A 20,474-nucleotide genomic window follows, 5' to 3' on the forward strand; every position below is an offset into this window, starting at 1 on the left:
GCTCAAATGGCCCTGTTTACGCAGCCCTACTACCAGCCCAACAGTACTATGTAGGCCATGTTTACTACATTTTTACATCCACCCCCTACTCCAGCCTAAAGGTGTGGACATTTTTCTAACACATTATTTTCTCATGTGATAAAATACCCGGACATCCAGAGTGTGACCAGGGTTGTGTCAATCGCTCTTTTCGCCCGATGGCGTCCTCTGACAGCTTTACTCACCACATCTACCCCTTACTTGAACTTCAATTTTTGGCCCAAACATCCCCACAAGTTCTGCACAGTACTATATATTATTTAACTTGGTGAAATGGCCACTGGACTAGTGCATCACCCAGGTTTTTTTTAACTTCATAAAGCTTTTAATGTACATGTTTATATTAAATATGTGTTCTGAGTTATTTTTTAATCTGAGATGGGGTATTTTGAAGTGTATCCATCAGGACTGTGTTTGTCTTTTTCAGGGATGAAGTGGTTTCTGTGCCTGATTGGTGCGTTTATCTTGGGTTTGCACAGCCATGTGAATGCTGGTGAGTATAGCCGCAATCCAAACATATTCATCTGACTGATGCCATTTCAAACATGTATCAAATAGAACCATCTAGTTTGGGTCATTACTATAAAACAACTACGATTGAAATGAGTCTAGTTATTGTAATTATAACTTTTTGTCATGTTGAATTTACAAATACATACTGTACAGCTGGCAAAAACCTGCAGAGAAAATGTTCTTTGAAAAATATATATAAAATATTTAAAAACATTTATTTTTAACACTTGGAGTGTAATTGCAGGTTAACTCAAGATGTATAATGTTATGTGATAGTCAGTCACCAGCATCTGAAGAAGGTTGCTGGTCAAAACTAGTGTATTAGTAAATGTTTTTGTGGCTTTGAGTAAGTGTGCAGTCATATTTTAGTTTTTCTGAAAGCTTTTGGAGACACAAATTCAATCAGCAGGCAGCTGACTTGATTATGACTTTCATGTCCATTAGGAACTAATGTTAAGATTCCTTATTGCACAACAAACAAGCTACATGTCCCTATCTGATGATCTGAAAAATCTAAAGATAGTGTCACTTTCACCTTTTATCACGATGTACTGGTGAGTCAAAAAATAACTGTTAAATATGCTTGGAGCACTATTTTTAGATTAAATTTTTGATATCAGTTCCAGATATACAGTAGTTTAATCATACTAAAAATTGCTGCAATGTTTTTTTTTTTGCCCCATTTATGAACAAGACACAAAATATTGAATCCACTGTGATAAGAAGACTGAATTTAAAGCAAAGAGCAGACTGACTGAAAATGAGTTTTTTGTTTCTTCAGAATCACATTTGAGTAGAAGTGTGATTGAAAAAGCTGTTGAGGAGGCCAAAACAATGGTGGACTCAGCTTATGAGTACTCCAGAAGACAGTAAGTGTTCCACCTGGCATTTATAAATCTGAAAAACAAACAATATAGCAGTAAATATAAAGCAGATTAAACTATTTTATTCCATATTGATGCTTATAAATGTGCTCTCTTTAAACAACACAGGAGCATTGAGCGTGTGAAGAGGAATGCAGCGAATCCCTCAGACGTCCTACGCTTGTTGAAACAGCCGGTGGGATTAACCCGTCTTGAAGTGCGAGCTGCCGACTACATGGATAACACTATCAAACTGTTACAGGGTTCATCGGGGAGACGTCAGAAACGCTCCATCAATGCTACAGGTGTGTGTCCAAAATAGCTTCTGAAAATGCTCCATGTATGTGCACCAGTGTCAAAGCTGAGTTATCTGTTTCCTACCTGTCTGCCTAGATCTGATCTCTGCCGAGGATCTGCAATTCATCTCTGATCTGACAGGCTGCTCTGCTCGCCAGCGCCCTCCTTCCTGCAAGACTTTGCCCAATTTGGACAGATTTCGCACAGCAAGCAGTGTCTGCAACAACAGGTGAGGGAAATACTCAGTGACCTTGCAAAGCGCAAAGAGGAGGTAGCCACAGGTGGGGTGTAGTTGTACCGTAAGCAGGTAAATGGTGACAGGTGAAGCAACTGGCTGGGATGTAGCTGTTGTATAGCAGCAGTTTTTAACTGAAATTTGACCACATTTCTGTAGAAAAAGAAGAGCTGCAGAAATGACGTTTTTACCATTCTCCTGACTGGCTTCTGCATTAGTTTGATTCACCAGCTGGCTTCACGAGCAGCTAGAGTTGTACTCAAGACCACACTATCCAAGACCAAGAGTTACCCAAGACCAGAGTGACCAAGACTTTTGGGGTCGAGACATAGTCAAGACTGAAGCCAAGACAAGCCAAGGCTGAGACAAGATCAACACCATAAATTCAAATTAAAAAAAAAAAAAATGACAAGGTTGATTGGTCAAATCAGTTTGACAGATAAAAACAAGGTGTCTGCAACTCTCTAAAAGCAAAACATGAAAAAATCTCAAATCTTAACAAATTTGTTCAACTAACTTCTTGTAAAAAATAAATTCTTGTATGTATTTAAAAGCCACTGACAAGTACAGAATTATCTTAAATATCTAAAAATGAGATGTTTATCTAGATTTGTCAGGAGAATGAGGCCTATAGTAAGTGTTCAGAGGTATTTCTGACTACAAATAAGAGTGACTGATATCTGAGTTTTTGCAGGTGTAGCTATTTGTTGTTTTAGCAAGTGCTTCTCTTTATTATCATATTAATGAAGTCAAAAAATAGCAGATCAGTGCTGGTCTTAACCAGTCTTGATGGAAAATACAGATTCTGGCCAGTCCAAGACCGAGACAAGACCGAGTAAAAATGATGTTGAGAACGAGAAAAGACCAAGACATTCAAAATGTGGTCTTGAGACCGGTCTCAAGACCAACACCTTTCTCCAGTACAACACTACGAGCAACAATAGCCAGTGGTGTATTGGTACTTTGAGAGGTGGATATACTTGAACTTTATCCCCCATACATTTATAAACAGCAATCCTGATAAATAAATAAAAAAAAGAATAGCCAAAACCCTTCCAACAAGAGGAGCTTACAGTGTGGCTCTTTCCTCTTATTTGAATAAAGAAATGTAGTCCAGTTCTAATTAAACTGCAGCTATATCAATGCTACAGCCCAGCTAACTGCTCCCCCAGCTCCCAGTACACATACAGACCCACAATGCATCCCCTGCCCTCTTTTCCTCATAACTATTGCGAACTTAGCAGGTCAGTAGAAGGGCAGAAACAGCTTTTCTGCCATTAAAAGCTTTAAGTGCTGTTTCCAACTCTTTGTTGTATGAAGAAGTGTGGTCCAGTTGCGATAAAACAGCTGCTATACTTCATCGAGCTAACCGCGAGAAGTTGCTATGGATCACAGTACAACTGAACCCCGCCTGTAGCTACAGCCTTGTTCTCCTCAAATAACGCTGATCAGTCTGAACAGCGTCTGTTTCAGCGTTCATCTTGTCGACTAAAACCATGACTAAAATGTTCGCCGACAGCCTTTTTTTTCCATGACAGAAACTAGACTAAAAAATAGATCTGTGATGACTAAAACTGACAAAAACTAAGTTTAGTTTTCATCACGATGACTAAAACTAGACTAAAGTGTAATCCAGTTTTTGTTAGACATTCAGAATCTTTGATATTTTTCAACTGTGGGTAAATCTGTCAAAAAATGCAGCTGTATCTCTTCTGCCTTTCAGCTGTAGAAAGCAGGGACCCCAGGTTTGCCAGAGTGCATAGAACATAGTACATAGTATGTTTCGTCGACTAAAACTAGACCAAAACTCAGAAGAATAGAAATGACTAAGTTCACAATAATTGTCTGTGACTGAATACATTTTTGATTAATAATTGAGATAGTGATTATTTATTGGTAATTGTGAGTTTTGGCATACTGCTGACATATAGATCAGTGATTGAAGTTTACAAAACAGCATTTTGTGTATGAAAGAGCCGATGATGCCCTTGAACCTTGCATGAGCACATCAACAAATTTGACCTAGTTTGACTGTTTAAGACTCTGCACCCAGGTTCTAGGTGTCCTGGATTGCACAATAAAAGATGCACCAATGGGAGTGTGTCAGAGTGCTCACATTCCTTTTTAAAAAAATTTTGACAGTAATAGCAGACACATGTACAAAATGTTAATAGCACACCTACATTTAACGCGAGAGAAATAAAAAATAAAGGATGCCATTTGTCTTGAATAGAGAAAACACACGCTGGGGATCCTCCAACACACCTTTTACTCGCTGGCTCCCTGCCGAGTACCAGGACGAAATATCTCTGCCCAAGGGCTGGGACCCAGAGCTGAAAGTTAACAACAGGATCCTTCCTCTGGTACTGTTTCATATATAGGCTAATTTACTGTTGTTAGATGTGTGTTCATTAGGATGACGCCTGAGAGAGTTCTTGTCTCTTGTCTTGTCTAGGTAAGAGAGGTGTCCAACCGTATCCTGAGCACAAAAAACTCTGATGTGGAGAGCGATCCTCTCTACACCCACCTGGTGACCATCTTTGGTCAGTGGACAGACCACGACCTGACCTTCACTCCTCACTCTCCCGTCATCCGCTCCTTCAGTAACGGCATTGACTGTGATAAGAGCTGTGAGCGCACTGAGCCCTGCTTCCCTATCACGGTCAGCATCAATACATTCATATGGGTTAGCGGGTACTTGGGGTACTTCAAATAGTCATGACGTGTCATTTAAAGATTAGAGATCATTCCTAGTTTTTGTGTACATCTATTTCAAACCCATGTCTTTCTAATTCCACTAAATTGCACCCTTTGAGCCTTTAAGAAGTCAGTAACACATGAGAGAGCGTGCTTTAGTAGAGTGGATACATGGGAAAGTCTAAAGGCCTGTTTCTGCAGCTGCCATCAGCGATCATCATCAAATGAAAACCAGAGTAGTCCAGGCTGTCAGCTGTATTTTGATGCTTTGCTTAGAGTGCTCTCAGGTGAGAATACATTAACTAATGACACAGCAATGAGCTCCTTAATGCCACTTGTCGCTCACTGAGTAATCCCAATCAAAAAGGGGAGGGGCTTTGACATCAGCTTTGTGCAACAGCAACAGTGGAATGATACTGGCCTTTATGTGGGTTAAGTTTCCATATGTACCGCTGTGGCTAATGCCAAGACAGGATTCCTTTACATCGCCTTATGTTTTCTTAGTGATGCTTCATGTATAGAGGTAAACATAAAGCACACAGAGGTATTTGAAAACAACCCTAGAGATACTGCAGAGGAACACAGAAGTCAGATGTCCTATGCAGTAGCAACATAAAGGACTGGTGGGAAACATGATTATTATAGAGAGTATGCAATGATGTGGCCCGACTGAGTGGCAAAATGCTCTGAAATACAACTGTCTAACATACATATGTGTTCTAAAATCAAGTTTCCTGGCATTATATGTACCTGAGGCACACATCAGCCAGACATCAGTTAAAGATGTGAAAGTTCATCTAGTTTCACATCTGTCACAAGTTTTGTCAATACAAAACTGTTTCTCCATATTTCAGTGGTTCATTTACTCAGCTTATCAAAAAAAAAAACTGCTTTGTGGTTGTAAATATTATATATATCGAAATGAGATCAATGTATCCCAGCTGCCCTACCTAATCCAGTCCAATTTTATCACCAGTTAAACCTTGGTTTTATTTTTAATGTGACAAATTCACACGGTAGGGGAGAGTGGGGTGAATTGTGCCAGTTTTTACTCAAAGTGACTTTGAAGTGAGGCCATGACAGTAGTGCCTCCAACTTAAGTATGTACGCATATTTCAGGGTGTGGTGCATCCCTGGGAACAAGAACTTTGGATCTAAAATAAACTGTTTAGGAAATATAGCTTTCAGAGAAAAAGTGGTCTTGTGGCACAACTTGCCCTCAGTGTGGGGTAAGTTGTGCCTTTGGGGAGAATACATTGGGGTAAATTGTGCCAGTAATTATTGAAGATTATTGAAGTAAAACAGAACATTTTAATCTCATAAACTGTAAAGCTATATAAAAGCAAAACAAATTCAAAACAAAATTACTCATTTAAGTTTTATTTAGATATCGTCACCCTATTAAACTAATGGCATAAGTCATATTTTCTAGTTTTTGGGAAAACACGAAAATCCTTAAAACACATTATATGATATTTGTGAATCATTTCAAGCAAAAAGGCTTTGGCAATAGATGCCTGTTGACAAACATAGAACGCTGTCTGTCTATTATATAACGTATATGAATAAAGTGATTTAGGCAAAACAAATTCAAAACAAAATTACTCATTTAAGTTTTATTTAGATATCAACCCTATTAAACTAATGGCATAAGTCATATTTTCTAGTTTTTGGGAAAACACGAAAATCCTTGAAACACATTATATGATATTTGTGAATCATTTCAAGCAAAAAGGCTTTGGCAATAGATGCCTGTTGACAAACATAGAACGCTGTCTGTCTATTATATAACGTATATGAATAAAGTGATTTAGGCCAATTAAAAACTGAATAAAACTGCTCTTTAATAACAATGCAAACTCAAAACTGAAATCAGTGTTAGCTAAATTAAACAAATGGCAGGTAAATCAAACACTGATGAGGCCCATCTCCTCACTCCTCCGGCTGTTCTTGGCCCTTCTTTGCTGGGTTCTAGGTGTGTAGGTGTTGGTGTGTGGTTGTGTGGATTTGTGAGGGTGGGCGTGTCAGTGTGTGTCTGGGTGTGTGGGTCTGGGTGAGAGGGTGTGTGGGTTAGGGTCTAGGTCTGTTGGTCTGGGATTTGTGTCTCTGGGTGTGTGGGTCTGGATTTGTTGGTATTTGGGTCTGATTGTTTGGGGGTCAGGGTTCGGGTGTGTCTGTGGGTCTGGGTGAGAGGGTGTGTGGGTTAGGGTCTAGGTCTGTTGGTCTGGGATTTGTGTCTCTCACTCTCCCCTACAGCTTTCAACTTTTATATCATGCTGTATAAACCGTTATAATGTCACATACACTCACTTCAGGAAGCCTTAATGGAAATAACTTTAATATTTATCCAAAATAGAAATAAGGTTAATTCACAAAGGCTGCTTCATTTAATCTGTAATAAATATCAATGGCCTTGACAGTTGTTCTGATCTTTGCCATGTAAGACCAGCCGTGTTAATCAGAGATCGCTGGATTATTTGTACATCTATTAAACATCCACTGTCATGAAGTGCCTGTCACCGTAGATATGACTTTACCGTGGGGTTGATTAACTGGAATTTAAGGTCGTAATGTTTTCTTTGAGGTATGCAGATATCCATTTTAGGATCATATGTCTCACTAACTGAATTCTTGCTGTAGCTACTGTATTATCCCAGCTTCATCTTGTGTCTTTATTGGCATGCTGTTACAGCTCCAGAGATTTCTAGAATCATATTCCACATGCATACCCTCTTTAGTTGTTTTAATTAACTGAAAATAAAATAAAAATAAATAAAAAAGGAAAACTAACCTAAATGTAATATTGCATGCTGACAAACCTAAAATAAAATTAGGTGCAAAATCTCCTCAGTTTTAGTGTTTGACAGCAGCAGACTGACTGATATGTACGCTGAAGCCTGAGGGGTTTAAAATGGTCTGATCTGATTGGAGAAGGCCTCACATAATGCTGATTTTAGGACTTGAGACGTATTAAAACATCAAATGTGACAGGAAGAGTAGCCTATTTCAAAGCATTTTTTTTAGAATTGTGTGATGTTTACGTTTTCTGACCCTCACCCCTGATAAGTATCCCATAATACTAAAACTAACACTCTAACTTACAAAAAAGAAACTTAAAGAAACCATTTTCCAAAATAGAAACTAAACTAAGGGACCAGAAAAATGTAAGATCTGACGTGAAAACAAAAAGAAGAAAAAAAAAATAAACGAATGCAAAACTCAAAACCATTATAACCTCGGTGGAAAGTGCTCTGAAACAGAAATGGCCCTAATACGGCATCCTCAAAAGTCAAAGTTGTTATTTTTACTGACCTTTCTTATGTCAGATACACAGCATGATTTCAAACTACATGTGTGCCTATGCAACTAATGTCAAAGGAAATGCACATTTAAATTCAGACTAGCTGACAGGTAACCTTGCAAAGCAGAATTTGCCAGACTCCATGTCTGTAATCAGGCAAATCCATCTTAAAAAGCTCTAATCTACAACATTTGTGCCAGGTCTGAAACAAATCTAGCAAATCAGCATCATTTTAATGAGAACTAGGCGGCAGCTTCAGGCAGGGTTTAGTTGTTCTGCCACTGGTTGAGCGATTAGTTTGGATGTAGCTCTAGTATAGCACCAGTTTTATCAGAAATGGACCTCATGCCACCTTGAAATATCTTAATTATTTCCATAAATTTCATGCAGGTATGCAGAAGGAGAGGACGTTTAATATTTAAGCTGGCTTATCAGCACATCCCTTCTATAACCACTTTTTTTTCTTCCTGATTCCTCAGCAAAATATGATTATTTATCAAGATTTTAATTATTGAAGTTTGGTCATATTTGGGTATCAAACTATATGAGTAGGTTAAGAAAAAGATTGTCTACTTGGCTGTGGAGCTTGGCCCAAAATAATTTGTTGGCTGGACTATTAGTTTGGCACAACACATTGAAAAGTCTGCTAGATAATTTAAAGATCATGTGCAACGTAATGCTTTGTTAAGAGATCTTACTTACAGGATAAACAATGGGACTTTCGGGTTCTTGAACATTAATCTTAAAGATTACATTTCTGACTATTTCATGATGTGCCTTAAGAGTGTTGTTTTCTTAACAGGAAATACTTTAATACATGTAAAGCAAGCCCAACTCAACCACTTCCATTTAATGCAAACAGATTCCCAAGGATGACCCCCGCCTTGAGAGGCATTCAGAGGAGTGCATCCCCTTCTTCCGCTCGACAGCAGCTTGTGGCTCTGGAAACACGGGGCACAACTTTGGTGCAAGCACGGTCCGCCAGCAGATGAACACTCTGACATCCTTCATCGATTTAGGCCAGGTGTACGGTTCAGACGATGCCAAGGCTCGCTTCTTACGCAACCTCACCACAGACGAGGGGCTGCTGAGGGTCAACACAGAGTACACTGACAATGGCCGAGAGCTACTGCCCTTCACCAGCATGGGCGCCAACATGTGTGCAACCCGAGCTAGAATCACCAATGATGTTAGTGTTGAGGAGGTGCCCTGCTTTCTGGCTGGTGAGTGGCAGCAAAATCTGATTGAGCTACTGGAGAGCACTGGCAGTCAGTATGTTTACATGAACCATTAACTCAAACTACAGCTATAGCAAGATTAGGATGTTTAACTGGACTACTGTTCCTGTCCTAGTATACAGTACATGCATACACTCTATCTACAGAAGTATGTCTACCTCCACTGTTGTAGGTGGTGGCTGCTAGTTGCTTGTTTGTAGTCATATGATTCTAATGACGTGCAAAAGTCAGATGAGGAGGCAGGAATCGAAGAACAGAGGTCATGAGTCAATGGGAATGGACAACAGTTAATACGTTAAAGCTCTGAGTTCGCTTGCAGTTATCGTCAGAATATTTCTACATACATCGGGTATGACCCATACATGCACCAATCAGTTTACTCATGGTGGAGGTGACTGATATTACAAATAACTCAGTCCTACAGACCTCCTACTACATGTCTATCCAGATGAAGGAAGGCTTTCTTGGGTTTATGCACTAAGCTGAGAGGCTAGCCGCACCTTTTAAACAGCTGTTCTCCCTTGTTTTGTTACAGAAATGTATTTATATAAAAAACAGGAGCAGAAATATAAATGACTAACATGTTTTCATGCATTTAAAAAAACTAGTATTACTCAGACAAAGTAACTGCATGTAAATGTACTGAGTGTCTCAGATCTTCAGCTGTCTTACCAGTCTGTTTCTGTTGTCATTATTTGCACATCTTCTGTACAGCATTCCCAGGGTAATAACCAGATTTTTTCTTTGGCTACCAGGTGATGAGCGCTCCAACGAGAACATTGGTCTTTCATCTTTGCACACTCTTTTACTGCGTGAACACAACCGCCTGGTTCGTGCTTTGGCCAAACTCAATCCTCACTGGGACGGAGAGAGACTCTACCAGGAGGCACGCAAAATCATGGGTGCATACTTCCAGGTGAGCGAGAGACTTGGCAGCATGGACTGCCGGAAGATAAAAATGACATACATTCACCCTAGCATGGTACAATTTCCTAATTTTTCTGTCTCTCAGGTTATCACGTTCAGAGACTATTTACTCCACATCGTTGGTCCAGACGTCCTTGCCAAGCAGCTCTCTGACTACCCTGGTTATGATGAGAATGTTGACCCCAGCATCTCCAATGTCTTCGCCACAGCTGCCTACAGATTTGCCCATCTGATGGTTCAGCCGTTCATGTTTCGTCTCAATGAGACGTACGACGAGCATCCTGATTTTCCCAGCCCACTTCTGCACAGAGCTTTCTTCACACCATGGAGGATCCTCTATGAAGGTTTGACTAAGAGGCTTAAATGTTCTGCCTTCATCCCAATCGATTCAAATTATTACAGCTTTAAATTACTTTATGGAGACCAGGATAAACAACCACTGATGATGATACCAGGATATAGAATAGGGGTTGACACATTACCAGCCTGGTTGAGCATTTTTTAAGCTGACCGGTGATCAGATCACATAATAAAAGAAATCAAGAAGTACAAGTATCGTTCCTTTGCAGCTGGATCTACCGGAAATACCCAGATATCGACCTGTGTCTCTCTCAAACAGGGCTGCTCTCAATGCATTTCAATGGTAGTCTATTCTAGGTGGTGCAGCTTTTCTTGCTCCTCAACCAGTCAACTCTTTGTTATGACTAGGCAGGCGCGTCAACATGGAAATACTCAGGAGTCTGCAGAGTGCCATCTGCTGTTTAAAACTGCATGTCTCATGTGTTTCAGTCATGATCATTTAATTCAGTAGTGTCAAACATATGTAATTCAAAAGATACATCTGTGGAGCGAACATACCCTATAATTACATATTTAAAAAAAAGATAACGAAGAACCCAAAATGATCGATTTACCAGAATTCCGATCCAATCAAAAACTGCATTATATCATGCCAACAGTGTTTCCTTAGCTGAAGCAGAGTGTTTTCATGGGGGACAAGCTTTTCCCTGTGAGCGGATTGTTTAGTTGGCTTTATCAAATGTTTTGTAATTTGGTTTTATAGGTCAGGTTTTTTACTTTCAACTTTCGGTATCCTAACTCTTACTTTAACCCGAACCCTAGTGCTAAGTGGAAGTTTAATCCAGTTTTAGTTTGAAAGTTTTAGCATGCATTTACATTCTGACGGAGTGGCATCTCACAGCAGTGGGGGTAGTAGAAAGGGCGTCTGAGATCTGTGGTCTGCAACCAGACTGTCTTGACTTCTGCTGCTTGGACTACCACTAAAGTAATGCTTTAGCTGCTTATTTATTCTGGTTGCTGGGTCTGATGCATTCTCACAGCAAATTAATCCCTCCACGGTTGAATTCAAAGCGAGCTGAGACCACTTCTCCCAAGTGATCCCAACTTGCTTGTTTTGTTCCAAACGAACCTGGGTTTCAAAGAATCCACGTGTGAAAGCTCCCCCAGATTACTTTGCACCTAATTGCAGTGGTTAACTGAACAGAAATCTTTCTTTTATGCTGCTGGTCGTTTGCTTTTGGTTCTTAAAAAAGCATCGTTGCAAAATCAGTCTGCCTCATGGCCAGCTAGAACCTCCTCACATCAACTTTCACTGAAATTTAGGTCTGAATAAAGCTGTTTTATTTCTTGTCCTCATCAGGTGGTTTGGACCCGATCCTGAGGGGCCTGGTGGGCCGAAGGGCAAAGCTGAACACACAGGAGCACATGATGCACGATGAGCTGAGGGAACGGCTGTTTGAATTCTCCAAAGAGTTGGCTCTGGACCTGGCAGCTCTTAACATGCAGAGAGGCAGAGACCATGGACTCCCTGGTATAACTGAGTCTTTAAGTTTATCTTCTCATATCCTGGATCTTTGTTCTGTCATTGTAGATCATGCAGCTTCTCAGACACTGCAACATCTTCCCATTTCAGGGTACAACAAGTGGAGAGAGTTCTGCGGGCTGTCACAGCCACGAAACCGCAGACAGCTTAGAAGGGTGTTGAAAAATAACAAACTGGCGAGGGATCTGGTGAAACTGTACCGCACACCTAACAACATCGACGTGTGGGTGGGAGGAGTGGCTGAGCCGTTTGTCAAAGGAGGAAGAGTGGGGCCGCTGTTCGCCTGTCTGATTGCCACCCAGTTCCAGAGGATCCGTCGGGGAGATCGGTGAGTGGACAAGAGGAAAATCTGAGATGTGTTACTGAAAGGAGACTGGATTTTCAAGACCAAAAAACCTGTCACATTTCCCCTTATTAATACTGCCAACAGATTTAAAACTACAGAAATTAAACTACCAGTCCACAAAGTTTGGTTCTGAGTTTTGAGGCTCTCAGGACTTTATGGTAAAAGAAAGTCTTTTAGTGTTTATAGTGGTACCTATAAACACTCTCAAAACCATAAACATGTAAATCTCTTTATTTCAGACTTTGGTGGGAGAATGAAGGAGTCTTCACTGAGGACCAAAGGGAGTCACTGAAGCAGACGTCACTTTCCCGTATCATCTGTGACAACACTGGCATCGCCAAAGTACCAGACAAACCCTTCCAGTTCATGTCAAAAACATCCTTTACTGAATGTAAGAGCATCCCTGCCTTTGACCTCAGCCCATGGAAGGAGGACATCGAATAAGAAATCAGCTGTGATCGAAGCTTCATCTCACTGTGTAGGAATTATCTGTAAAACATAACGACATTGCCTCATTTTGTGATGTCGGTATTTCTTTGTTCTGTTGTGTATAGTAAATTAATTTTTCTCTGTCAAGCTTCCCACATTAAGGTAAAGATCAATAGTAATGGGCTAGTTATCAGCTATGGGATTTGTCCTCTTTAACTTCTATTTTGAAATAAAGTGAATAGAATCAACATAATTATCAGTAATGTGTCATATAACTATGACTATGTCATGATTGATTATTACTTTTTAACTTCTTAACTGCCAGGATGTACCGGTAAATCAAATACTGCTCAGTAAATTATTGTTGCCCTGATTTGCTGTGAGTCGGTGTTTCATTTCGATATTGATATGAAGATTTCTGATGTGCTGTACAACAATGAAACAGGCAATTCAAATCACTGCAAGGGTCACACTGGCTTGATTTAGACTAAATATAAAAAAGGACTGTGCTGTATACTCTGAAGTGGTGGAACAGAATACTGGATGTAAGTGAGAACTGAGAGCAGGCATTTTTAAAAAATAAAATAAAAGTCCTACTGAAAATTATTTCTCCTTTAGCTGTTGGTGGTAAGGCTTTTATTGTGAAAATCAAGTGCACATAAGAGATAGTACATTATTTACTTAAAAAAAACAGTCTTTTATTTAGAAAGTCCAGGCTATAAAAACAACAACAACAACAACAAACCTTCATTTATAAGGGCTTTTATTTTGAAAATCCAGTCTATAAAAAAAGCATTCTGAGGAGATTACTTTGAAATGATGGAGGCTGTTGATCCTAAAGATGAATCTACTTTGGGGTTTTAAGAACTGAATTTTAATAGTTAAAGAATTTTTCTTTTTAAAATCCATTTTTCTAAAGAGGCTCTGAGGACTGTTATATTGAAAATGTGGCCTTCTTAAACAATGTTGAAAAGAAAGTATTTTGAAATACTGAGGCTTTTATTTATTAAAAAAAAATCTAGTTTCCTTTAAAAAAGACGCAGGGAAATTACTTTTAATCATTGAGCTTTTTAATTCAGAAATTCAGTCTGTTTGAGAATCTGAGGAGCTTACTTTGAAATAATTGGCTTTAAAGTTCACCCTATTTAAGGGATTTAAAAAAAAATGATTGAAAAAAAAACTGAGTCTTTAATTTAGAAAATGCACCCTACTACTAAAAGAGTTTACAAGGAAATTACTTTGAAATGATTTTGGGATTTAAATTTGAAAGATATTCAAAGATTTTCTTTAAAGAGGCTTCCTAAAGGAGACTGAAAGACATGACTTGATAATTCAGGCTTTTATTTTGAAACTCCAGTCTACTTCAGATAGTTTAATGGCATAAGTGTAAGAGATTCAAATATTTTTTTTTTTTTAATATCTTATTTTACAGAAAATCCTGTTTTTAAAAAGACTGTGGCTGTGTCCCAAATTCACTATATAGTGCACTATATAGTGAATACTCTATGTTGTAGTCTGATTTCTGAGTGAGCATTGTTATTCACTAAATAGTGCACTCATTGTTTCTCACAATGCATTTTGAAAAGTAGTGAACAACCAATGCTCACTAGCCTAGCAATATTTACCATCATGCATCATGGTTGCTGCTCTCAAACATGACGGACGAATGAGAGGAGCACAAGAACACATTTAAAAACTTTAATACTTATTTGTTTGTTGGTTTTAACCAAATCTGTAAGAAAATGTTAAGGATTTAAAACGGAGTAACTCTGAGGATTACAAGACATGAGACCTTTATCTTTATTTATTTATATTTATTTGTGAAAATACATTATGTTTAGTATCAGTTTTCAGTGATATTCTACTGTTAATTTTGATCCTCAGCCGTTAGTCGACGTTGTTGCTAAATGCTTTAATTGTGAGACAGCGATGACGTCATTTCCTGTAGTAGTGTCCAAAATCATTTTTGTGTTTTGCAGTTGAGACCACTATAAAGTCCACTATATGCTGCTCACTATAGAGTGGATAGGGAGTAGGGAATGAGTGAGTGGTTTCAGACACAGCCATTGTAATTACATACACTTTAAATGATTAAGGATTTTATTTTGAAAATCAAGTCTACTTAAGAGATTTCAAAGAACTTACTTTTGAATTATTTAGGCTTTATTTTGAAAATGATGGCTTCCTCGGAGACATTCAAAGGAATTTACTTTGAAGAGGCCTTTGTTTCAAAAATCCAGTCCTCTTTAAAGATGATGTGATGAAAATAGTTTTGATGATTGAGGCTTTGTTTGAAACCCAGCCTACTTAAGAGATTATAAAGCACTTCTTTTCAAAGGCCAGGCTTTTATTCCATGATGTTGTGAGTGAGCTCATCGCTCAACAGGCCTTTCACCCTGACCAGCCTTCCTTGTTCCTTTTCTCACATCTTTGTAGAGACATTTCTTGCCTTTCTTATCATTTTAGTGATAAGAAAGTTTCATAATTGATAGAACCATAAATTCTGCTCTCTACCAGAAAATCCTCATGAAAATGTTCGGCCACCAGTTTGTGACCTAAAGTTTAAGCACATTTTGGTAATGATCCAAAACACACCAGCAAGTCCATCTCCGAATGGCTTAAAAAAATGAAGGTTTTGGGGTGGCTGAGTCAAAGTCCAGACTAAAGTCCAAGTGACATTACTTTAAACAGGTGATTCATGTTTAAAAAAAGCCTCCAGTGTGACTGAATAAATAAAAAGCTGTAGAGATGAGTGGGTCACAATTCCTCCACAGTGATGTGAAAGACTCATTGTCAGTTGTTGCAACAACGTTGCTCGCTTCAGGACAATCTTTTTTTTTTTTTTACTTAAGACCAGGTAGGTTTGGTTGGCTTTTCTCCCTTAAAAATGAAATCATTATTTAAAATCTGCATTTCATATTTATTATTTATGTTTGTCCAATATTAAACAAAACAGCGGATGATGCCCTTGAACCTTGCATGAGCACATCAACAGATTTGACCTAGTTTGACTGTTTAAGACTCTAATTATCATCACTCAGCAGCCTCTGCAGCCTCTGCTAGGTGTCCTGGATTTCACAATAAAAGATGCACCAATGGGAGTGTGTCAGAGTTCTTACATTCCTTTTTAAAAAAAAATTGGCAGTGTATCAGTCACGGGTACAAAATGTTGATTGCACACCCACATTTAACGTGAGAGAAATAAAAATAAAGGATGCCATTTGTCTTTGCTCAGTGTCCAGTGTTCTCTTTGTCTTCATCTAGGTAAGAGAGGTGTCCAACCGTATTCTGAGCACAAAAAAAAAAAAACTCTGATGTGGAGAGTGATCCTCTCTACACCCACCTGGTGACCATCTTTGGTCAGTGGACAGACAGAGACCTGACCTTCACTCCTCACTCTCTCGTCATCTGCTCCTTCAGTAACAGTGTCGATTGTGATGAGAGCTGTGATTGCACCGAGCCCTGCTTCCCCAGCATCAGTACATTCATATGACTTAGTGGGTAACTGGGGAAATAGTCATGAAGTGTCATCTAAAGATTAGAGATCATTCCTAGTTTTTGTGTACAGCTATTTCAAACCAATGTCTTACTAATTCCACTAAATTGCACCCTTTGAGCCTTTAAGAAGTCAGTAACACATGAGAGAGCGTGCTTTAGTAGAGTAGATACATGGGAAAGTCTAAAGGCCTGTTTCTGCAGCTGCCATTAGCGATCATCGTCAAATGAAAACCAGAGTAGTCCAGGCTGTCAGCTGTATTTTGATGCTTTGCTTAGAGTGCTCTCAGGTGAGAATACATTAACTAATGACACAGCAATGAGCTCCTTAATGCCACTTGTCGCTCACTGAGTAATCCCAATCAAAAAGGGGAGGGGCTTTGACATCAGCTTTGTGCAACAGCAACAATGGAATGATACTGACCTGATTCGTCTTTATGTGGGTTAAGTTGCCAGGTGTATCGTTGTGGCTAATGCCAAGACAAGATTCCTTTACATCGCCTTATGTTTTCTTAGTGATGCTCCATGTATCGAGGTTAACATAAAGTGCACAGAGCTATTTGAAAACAACCCTAGAGATACTGCAGAGGAACACAGAAGTCAGATGTCCTATACAGTAGCAACATAAAGGACTGGTGGGAAACATGATTATTATAGAGAGTATGCAATGACTTGGCTGGGCTGAGTAGCAAAATGCTCTGAAATACAACTGTCTAACATACATATGTGTTCAAAAATCAAAAATCAAGTTTCCTTGAATTATATGGACCTGAGGCACACATCAGCCAGACATCAGTTAAAGATGTGAAAGTTCATCTAGTTTCACATCTGTCACAAGTTTTGTCAATACAAAACTGTTTCTCCATATTTCAGTGGTTCATTTACCTAGCTTATTGGAAAAAAAGATGGCTTTGTGGTTGTTAATATTATTTATTTCAAAATGAGATCAATGTATCCCAGCTGCCCTACTTAATCCAGTCCAATTTTATCACCAATTAAACCTTGGTTTTATTTTTAATGTGACAAATTCACACTTTACAGCTTTCAACTTTTATATTTTGCTGAATAAACTGTTATAATGTCACATACACTCACTTCAGGAAGCCTTAATGGAAATAACTTTAATATTTATCCACAATAAGAATCAGGTTAATTCACAAAGGTTACTTTATTTAATCTGTGATAAATATCAATGGCCTTGACAGTTGTTTTGATCTTGTAAGACCAGCCGTGTTAATCAGAGATCGCTGGATTATTTGTACATCTATTACACATCCACTGTCATTAAGTGCCTGTCACCTTAGATATTACTTTACTGTAATTTAAAGACATTGTAATCACGTGAAATGATTGATGACTTTATTTTGAAAATCCATTCCACTTAAGAGATTTAAAGGAACTTACTTTTGAATAATTTAGGCTTTATTTTGAAAATGCTGGCTTCTTCAGAGACAAGCAAGGAAATTACTGTGAACATTTGAAGAGGCCTTTGTTTCAAAAATCAAGCCTTCTTTAGAGACAATGTGATGAAAATAGTTTTGATGATTGAGGCTTTGTTTTGAAAATGCAGCCTACTTAAGAGATTATAAAGCACTTCTTTTCAGAGGACTGAGGCTTTTATTCAATGATGTTGGGAGTGAGCTCATCGCTCAACAGGCCTTTCACCCTGACCAGCCTTTCTTGTTCCTTTTCTCACATCTTTGTAGAGACGGTTTTTTTTTTTTCTTGTCATTTTGGTGCGAAGATTTTTTTTTCTTTCGCTCTTTTAGGCTTTAAATGGATTCAATAAGACAAAGTTCCTCAATGGTTTATAGGTTGTGAAAGAATGGAGTCTAGTGGACATGGACACTGAAGCTAACTACAGGGTTTGATATGTTTTTGTTGGTATGTTGTCCTTTCAACTCCATGTTGATATAACCCAGTGAGCACTAAAGATTTCAGTGTTAAAATTTAGTTGAAAAAGGTAAAATACAGTCTTAAAGAAAATTTCAGCTATTTTTAACCACAACATCTAGGTGTCTTAACATTTTTTTATATTGATAGTGGGTTTTATCTGGTCTACACAAAGTTGTTATTTCATTAGTTTTAAAAAAAGATCACACAGCTTTGTGCTGTCATCAAGAAAGTCTCAGGATTAAAATAGAAATGGAATAAAAGTGGTCAATTTCAGAAAAGTTCTAAATGAGCTCCATAGCCACCAACCACCATCTGTGACCTGATTGGTGGAGGAGGGATAATGGTACTGGGCTGTTTTTCATCTTGGACAATGCTATGCTTCTAGGAAGGTCCTTTTCTATTTCAACAGGACTATGCTCCAGTGCACAAAGCAAAGACTGTAAATACTAGGCTGTTATAGCTGCAACAGTGGTCCAACTCCATATCAAAGTTCATATATTTAAATACAATGTCATTACAGTCCCTGTGTGTGTAATGGTCATATAATAGATGTTTGACATAATAGTCCTGATTGTTACGATGTTTTATTCAAAATTACAGCTAGTAAATAGGATTAAGTTATTAAGGGGGTAGCTAGGGTTTTTGGGCCCCCATAAAGAAAATTACACAGGGCCCCCCTTAGTTGGTCAGTCAAACCCAAACCATCATTAATGAATGTTGATGAATTTGAATTATTTTTTGACTAAAATTTCCCTATGTTAATGAGCAATATTTTTACTAAATTAAATGTACCTGTACTACTAATGTGTTCATTAGCCTATTCCCAAAGAATGAGATTACCCCCACGTTATAAAAATGCCTAAAATGCTGCATAATGTATGTTTTCATTACTTACTTTATCCACCTTACACTGATGTACTTTATAAAATCTGCTTGTGTAGAGACCTGTTTTTATCTCAGGGGATCTTAAAGAAGGGAAACCTAAAAAAGCACATTGGGCCTAACAGCGCCAATGCTTTCAACATATGGAACCTTTTCATTCTAACACCAAAAATCTGTTTGCAACAGTAGCTTAGCTGTAAAAAAATAAAAGATTTATGCTTTATTTAATTCTTTGAATTAAAGTTGACTCTGTGTCAAAAATAGTGAATTGAAATTATGTCATTATTTGAAGAGTTGTTGTTACTTTAAATGAGAACTTAAAATGATCGTGCCTGATGCCTTCTCTGATGAGTTGAAAACATATTTTGCTAAATGAAATGTACGTAAATCCTGACATGTTCTGGAGCCTTGATGATGCCTGACAGACATGTCAGGATTTCTTGTTCTGTAAATATCCTTCAAGCATCCACTTTTGTTTACTCTCTTTGTCTTCATGTTGGTTTCTTGTAAATCTCTTTGGGTTGGGCTTGTTGTTCATGCGTGACATAACAATGAAATTAATCCATCAGTCAAAATCAAAACCACCAACAAGTTTGACAGCAGGTGTCCATGGGTGGATACTCGCATGTGGAGGAGAAAAATGTACTGAGGTGTTTCCTCAAAGGGAAATGCAGTTGATGTTCTCCAACTTGCTCTAAACTAGGGCTGGGCAATGAGAACCGCAAATCCTATCTCCATATTTCTGAGCCGTAAATATGATATCTTGGACTTTCTATAGTAAAGAAAAGGATGCCTAGGAGCCAGTGGGCTGGACCAGACATCAAGGTGGCCATGTGCGTTGCAGAGGGGTCAGCTGGGAGGACGCCTGGAGAGATGGATCATGGGCCTGGTGCAGGCCTGGAAGATGGCCATCAGGAGGCCAGAGCAGTGCAGTGCCAAGGTTGGCGAGGCGAAGTGATGAACCAGCAAATGCTCCAAAGCCTGCCCTGGTACATGCATAGAGGCTGAAACACAAGCACAAACAGAATCCTATGTACATGTACTAATGAAGGATGTAAGAGCAAGAAACTGCGGCCTGCAAAAGAGTAGACAGAGTTTGGGATCAGTACCTTCCTTAAGGGCATCAAAACAAGGTTCAGGAAGTGAGGTGAGTCATGGGACAGTTTTACAGATCCTCCATTTAAAAAGACACCATTCATATTAATGAACAACAAAAGACTACACAGAGTAATTATGCCACATTGAGGTCATTGGCTTCTTTCAATCTATTGTCCTTGCTAGATGACGTTTTAAAAACACTGGTCCAGTCAGGTGTTGAACCTGTGATCCAATGTTTCCCTGCCTAAGCCCTCACAGACTGAACTACTGGTGTTTCTTTTAAATGTCATCCTCTGAAGACATGAAAGTCTTTAGTCTTGCTTGGCATTCATGCAGGAAGTTTTTTCTGTTTAAATGGTTGACTGTTACGGCACT

General features: G+C 38.7%; 1 protein-coding gene across 1 annotated transcript; it reads left to right on the forward strand.

Moving 5' to 3' along the window:
• The first annotated feature begins 465 nt into the window (after positions 1-465).
• LOC121510077 (eosinophil peroxidase-like) lies at positions 466-12,744 on the forward strand. Its single transcript, XM_041787970.1, has 12 exons — positions 466-532; positions 1,334-1,421; positions 1,545-1,720; positions 1,809-1,941; positions 4,181-4,310; positions 4,403-4,609; positions 8,808-9,168; positions 9,939-10,099; positions 10,196-10,454; positions 11,771-11,941; positions 12,044-12,281; positions 12,539-12,744. Exons 1-12 carry the CDS (start codon positions 469-471, stop codon positions 12,741-12,743), a joined length of 2,193 nt encoding a protein of 730 aa, XP_041643904.1. The 5' UTR covers positions 466-468; the 3' UTR covers position 12,744.
• The last annotated feature ends 7,730 nt before the right edge of the window (positions 12,745-20,474 follow it).

Source organism: Cheilinus undulatus, linkage group 5, assembly GCF_018320785.1.
Source record: "Cheilinus undulatus linkage group 5, ASM1832078v1, whole genome shotgun sequence".
Classification (NCBI taxonomy): Eukaryota; Metazoa; Chordata; class Actinopteri; order Labriformes; family Labridae; genus Cheilinus; species Cheilinus undulatus.